Source organism: Tamandua tetradactyla, chromosome 20 (assembly GCF_023851605.1).
Source record: "Tamandua tetradactyla isolate mTamTet1 chromosome 20, mTamTet1.pri, whole genome shotgun sequence".
NCBI classification, from domain to species: Eukaryota; Metazoa; Chordata; class Mammalia; order Pilosa; family Myrmecophagidae; genus Tamandua; species Tamandua tetradactyla.
In genome coordinates, this window is record NC_135346.1 from 11484099 (window position 1) to 11490098 (window position 6000).

The 6000-nt window shown below is 43.2% G+C and overlaps 1 protein-coding gene across 2 annotated transcripts in view; it reads right to left on the reverse strand.

The window, feature by feature from the left end:
* Positions 1-3182, reverse strand: part of KIF3A (kinesin family member 3A) — a 65430-nt gene extending 62248 nt beyond the window's left edge. For both annotated transcript variants that reach the window (XM_077138409.1, XM_077138408.1), the window contains exons 1-2: positions 3010-3182; positions 206-479 (exon numbers count right to left, since the gene is read on the reverse strand). In XM_077138409.1, coding sequence (XP_076994524.1) covers positions 206-479; positions 3010-3015 — 280 coding nt within the window. In that variant the 5' untranslated portion in view covers positions 3016-3182. The remainder of the gene's footprint in view (positions 1-205; positions 480-3009) is intronic.
* Positions 3183-6000: the final 2818 nt, after the last annotated feature.

Here is a 6000-nt window from a genome sequence, read left to right on the forward strand (position 1 = left end):
TGGATGCCTATGGGGCCTACAAACGGGCACAAGGAAACATTTTTGGGTGATGGAAGTGTTCTAAAACTGGAGGGTAGTGATAGTATCACAAACGAAATATTTACTACAACTCAGTAATCTTACAATGGATGAATGTATGAGGTGTTAATTATACCTCGATAAAACTGTTTTTTTTAAAAGTAAACTATGTGAAGTACTCACTCACCATTGTAACCTTCAAGAACAGAATCAATAATAGGCCTCGCGGTTAAGTTATAGACGTCAAGCTGTTTACTCTCTGGTCCAAAAACCGTATCAAAAGTAAAGGTCTTGGGAGGTTCATTGGAAGAATCAGTCTTATGCACAGTGATAGTTCCCCTCATCTCATCCACACCGACCGCCTGCTTGTAGCACATCAACTTCTCTCTCTCATTGAGAGGCCGGCACCTCACAACCACCTTCACATTATCACAGCTTTCCGGTTTCTCTGATTTGTTGATCTGGTGGAGAAAATACTCACAGGTAACAACAAGCACATTTACTTTTACCCTTAAAGATTAATTCATGATTTCAGAGGAGCTACCTTGCCATCTCAGTACCCTGTACATATTAAGCATGCCATAAATATCTTTTAAACGCAATTAAAGATCTTACAGATAAAAAAACATTTACAATTTTGAAAAGTGGCTTCTTTTACAAAAGAGGGGAAAGAAAATCTAATTACACATGTAGTAAACGCTGTTTAAGCAGAAAATGAACCAGTATATTAAAGATCGTCTTTCCTAAAAAAATCCCTGACATCATCTGAGTTCCTGACTGCAGGAAAATGTAAACATGGTTAGCAATTTTAATTTAAGAATATAGTATATGCTTTGAGACTTTGTTTTATTTCCTATGGTGCATGATTAAAATGTTTTTTATCATATAATATATCCGTAAATGGTTTGTCATCTCTACAGTGGACAATAATAAAGGCAGAAAAGAAAGTGTCATGGCAGAGAAAAATGTCTTCGTATGACTCTAATTATGAAAATTGTATATGTAAATTTCCAGTTTTGAAATCTGATATAATTAAGATTCATTAAAACACAGTTCCATTATCGAAGTGCAGAAGTTCAACTGTTTAGTTCAACGGATATCTGTTAAATTCCTGTTTCATCTACTCTTCTAAGCATTAGAGAAACAAATATAAACCATTGTCACTGACGCAGACTTTGTCATCGAGAAGTAACAGATTACATCGATACAACACACTTCTCATCACACTAGTCTAGGTCACTATCATCTCAGCCCTGGATTATTACAAACCTCCTCACTGTACCCCTGCACCTAATTAGGTTCCCCTCAGAATGCTCTTTACATGGCACTCAGAATCAAATAAACCTAATTATCTAATCACTCCCCTACTTAATACTTTTCAATGGTTTCCCAGAGATCATAGGATAAAAATAAAAATCCTTAAGGTCATCGAAAGATCTGGCTCCAGCCCATGCCTGCCTCTCCAGCTTTATCCCACAAGCCGCTCTACCTGGCTCCCTTGGCCACAGCCACACTGGCTTTTTAGGCCTTTTGTATTCACCCACTTTTTCTTATCACAGGCCTTTCCATATACTGTTCCTTCTGCTCAGACATTCCTCACTTCCCTCAGTTAACATCTACTTATCCTTCCAATCTCAGCTCAATAGCTGCTTCATCTGGGAAGGCTTTCCTGACTAGGCCAAATCCTCCTGTTACAGGAACTTATGGCACCCTGTACCTCTCCTTCATCAACTCGGCCAGTTACAGTTTTACTTCTGTTTTTTCCTTACTTGGTTAATGTCTGTCTTTCTTTCGTCCACTAGACAAAAAGATGCAGATGCGAAGCTAGGGGGGCTGAATTCAGGCCACAAATGTCTTTTGTTTGGTTCACAATATTTAATTTTTTTAAAATAAGTTGCTAAGATTTTAAAATTGAGAAATTTGACAAAAACAATCTCTAGATTCTCTTGAAAAATGAGATGATCTGATATTTCTAGGCCAGCATGCATTTCTACATGGCAACACCTCCCAAATCGCCAGAATCCATTAAGGTTAAGTGTCTTGTCTCTGAAAACGTGTGTAGTTTTCACCTCTGCCCAAGAAGGCAGGCTTCCCTCTTTCCAAGTTCAAGAACTGCCTGTTTTGCTCACTATCATCTCCAGTGCCTTGCATGTGGCTGGTGTTTAATATTAGATAACTTGAAAGCAATAACAATTCAATGCTAAATGTCAAGCACTTCAAGTTTTCTTGAGCATTATTTTACTTCATCCTCATAATGACCCATGAGGAAAAGTTTAAATGTGTGGGAACAAAGAGACCAGACAGATTAAATAATTGCCCAAGGCCTCATAACCGGTAATAATCGGACACAGCTCAAGCCTATACTGAATTTACAATGCCCCCTTATTATGTGCCCGCTAACGATCTGTGAAATCCTACAAGATAAGCAGTACCTCTCGCGCCTCCATCCCCACCCCCAAAGACACCAAACGGTAGCATTCTGCACTGCAAGCTAAAGCGCCACTATAGGAATGACAGCTCCAGCCCAGGGGAGTCCGGGTGAGGGGCCTGAAGGAGGGGCAGGCAGCCTTCGCCGTGTCGCCTTCCGGGACTCGGGACTCCGGGACTCGGCTCTTTGGCGCCTAAATGCCACCCGGCGCGGAGCATCCCTGGCATACCAACGCTGCTACCCCAGACCTTTCCAGCAGGCAGGGCTCGAGCGAAAATGCATCCTGGGGCGCAGCGCCTTTATGCCAAGCTGCGCAGGCCCCGCGGGATGCAGCAACGACAAAGGCGACAGAGCCTGCTCTCGGGTCCTTCCCACGGGCGGATGAACCCCCGCGGGTCCCAGGCCCATCCGCCTGACTCCAAAACCGCGTGGACCGCGGCGCTGACCCTGCCCCGCCCCACCCCGGCCACCCGCCGGCTCCGCGCCTCCATGGCAACGGCCGCGCCCCCGGGCCAGGCCGCTGGAAGAAGGAGCAACCCCAGAGGCTGACTGACTCTTCTCACCGGCATCGTGGCCCCCTCCCGTGCCCGACGGACGTTCCCGCCAGCGATGCGGCCCAACGACACAGGGTTTGCGGGAGCGACAGGCCAGAGATTACCGAACCACTTCCACCACGCTCTGGAGACTGCGGCTCTTCAAGCGAGAGCGCATAGTGCGCATGCGCACTCCAACCTCGCCCCACCCCGTCCCCAGACCAGGTTCCTTCGGCCCCTGAATACGCCTGCGCCGAGCCTTTCTGAGTCCATCTCCTAGGACGCCCCGCGGAGGCCGCGCCTGCGCAATGCGGGGAGTCTGCGGCGCTAGCAACCTCGCTTGCACTGGCCAGGGATCCCATACAGCCAAGACATGGGAGGAGGAGTCGCTCTTAGGTTGCATTTTCAGGCGATAGTAAATACTCTCATATTAAAAGCAATAATAGCAATTGTATTTTAGCCTTTATTGTGTCCAGCTCGCGAGCTAAAGAGTTTAAAAAGAGCAGCTTAACTGCTGACTTTTGTATGACTTGTCTCACCGTTAGAAGGTAAAGTCAGGGGCACACAGGTATCTCCAGAGCCTAGAGTATGGCCTGGCACAGAGTAGAATTTCACCGTGTACGGTGAAAGAACGAATTATCCATTTGCTTTCCAGTCTGAACCTCTTCCCTCAACACCAGACTCTTATCCCACTGCCTACTCAACATCTCCCTTAGGGTATATAATAAGCATGTCAAGTTCGTCCAAAATTGAAATCTTAATCTGCCTATCCTCCCCACCCCCAGCACCTGCAAAAACAAAACAAAACAAAACAAAGCACCTCCCCTCTCAGACTCCCCTCATCTCAATATAGCAGCCCCATTCTCACAGTTGGCTCAGGCCAAAAACACAATCTCCCTTCTCTCAAACCCCAAATCCAATCCTTCAGCAGAGCCTGCTGGATCTATCTTCAAAGTAGACCCAAAACCTGACCTCTTACTACCACCACCACCTCTCACCTGCATTTCTTCAACAGCTCAGAACTGGCTTGGTTGCTTCCATCTTGTCACTTTTTCAGTCTATTTTCAGCACAGAGCCAGAATGAAGGTGTTAGACATCATATCGAGTCTTTTCTCTGATTTCCCATCTCACAGAATAAAAGCTACAAGCTGGCTCCCATTTTTTACAATTCTCCCTCTTTGTCATTGTGCACCAACCCCACAGGCCTCCCTGCCTCATCCCGCATTCCAGGCATGCCTCCATGGTAGCGTGCAAGGCTTTTGCACTTGCAGTACAAACTCATGAAAATAGCTATGAAGCATTTTACTTAGTGGCAGGCATGTTCTAAGGGCTTTAAGTACTTTATATTTTTTAATTCATTTACTCCATGTGGTAACTGTTTGAATTGGGTAGTACCATTATCCCTATTTTACAGATAAAGAAACTGAAGCACAATGCAATTAGGTAACATGTTCAAGTCACACAGCCAGACACCAAACCCAGGCAGCCAGACAGCTCTTCCTTTAGATATCTGCCTGACCCACTCCCTCACTGACTTCAGAAGGTCTTTGCTCCAGCATCACCATCTCTACAAGGCCTACCCTATTTAAAATGACAACTTTTACCCCAGCTCTTCTTACCTCCACACCCTATTTTTTATTTCTTCATAGTACTTACCACCATCTAATATATACACACATATATATATGCATATACACTTTGTGCTGGTTTGAAAGGATTATGTACCCTAGAAAAGCCATATTTTAATCCTGATCCATCTTGTTGAAGCAGTCATTTTTAATCCCTATTGAGCACTGTAGGTTGGAAACTTGATTAAATTATCACCACAGAGATGCACCCAATTGTGGGTATTAACCTTTGATTAGAGGCAATTTGACCCCACCCATTCCAGGTGGGTCTTGATTAGTTCACTGGAATCCTTTAAAAGAGGAACCGTTTTGGAGAGAGCCACAAGAACCACGAGAGCCCACGCAGCCAGAGACCTTTGGAGATGGAGAAGGAAAACACCCCTAGGGCAGCTTCATGAAACAAGAAACCTAAAGAGAAAGCTAGGCAGACGTCGCCATGTTCGCCATGTGCCTTTCCAGTGGAGAGAGAAACTCTGAAGATAACAGCCTTTCTTGAGTAAAGGTAACTTCTTGTTGGTGCCTTAATTTGGACATTTTTATAGACTTTCTTTAATTGAGACATTTTCACGGCCTTGGGACTATAAACTTGCAACTTATTTATTGCATTCAGGCAGCTAGCAAACTAGAACAATCACTCCTATATACATATATAAAATGTTTTACTGAGATACAATTCACACACCACATAATTCTCCAATTGAAACAGCATATAATTTGATGGCTTTTAGAATATACACTGAGAAGTGCAACCATCATCACAATAAACTTTAGAACATTTTCATAATTGCAGAGAAGAAACAACCTATACCCATTAGCATCCACTCCCCATTTCCCCCATTTTTAAACTCCATCGCTGCCCCAGGCAACCACTAGTCTACTTTCTGTCTCTAAAGATGTCTGTTCTGGATATTTCTTATAAATGGAATCATACAGTGTGTGGTCCTTTGTGATTGGCTTCTTTCACTTAGCATAATGTTTTCAAAGTTCATACGTGTTGCAACATATATCAGTACTCTATCAATGTTTACAGTTGAATAATATTCCATTGTCTGGATATACTACATTCTGCTTATCCATTCATCAGCTGATGGACGTTAGGGTTGTCACCATATTTGGCTATTATAAATAGTGCTGTTATGAACATTTGTGTACAAGTTTATGTTTAAACATATGTTTCAGTGCTCTTGGGTATATATGTAAAAGTGCAATTACTGGGTCATTCACTAACTATAATATTTAATATTTTAAGGAAATGCCAAAATTTCCCAAAGTGGCTACATCATTTTACATTCCCATCAACAATTAAAAGAGTTTCAATTTCTTCACATTCTCAACACTTCTTATTGTGTATCATTTTTATTGTATCTATGCTAGCAATGTAAAATGATATCTC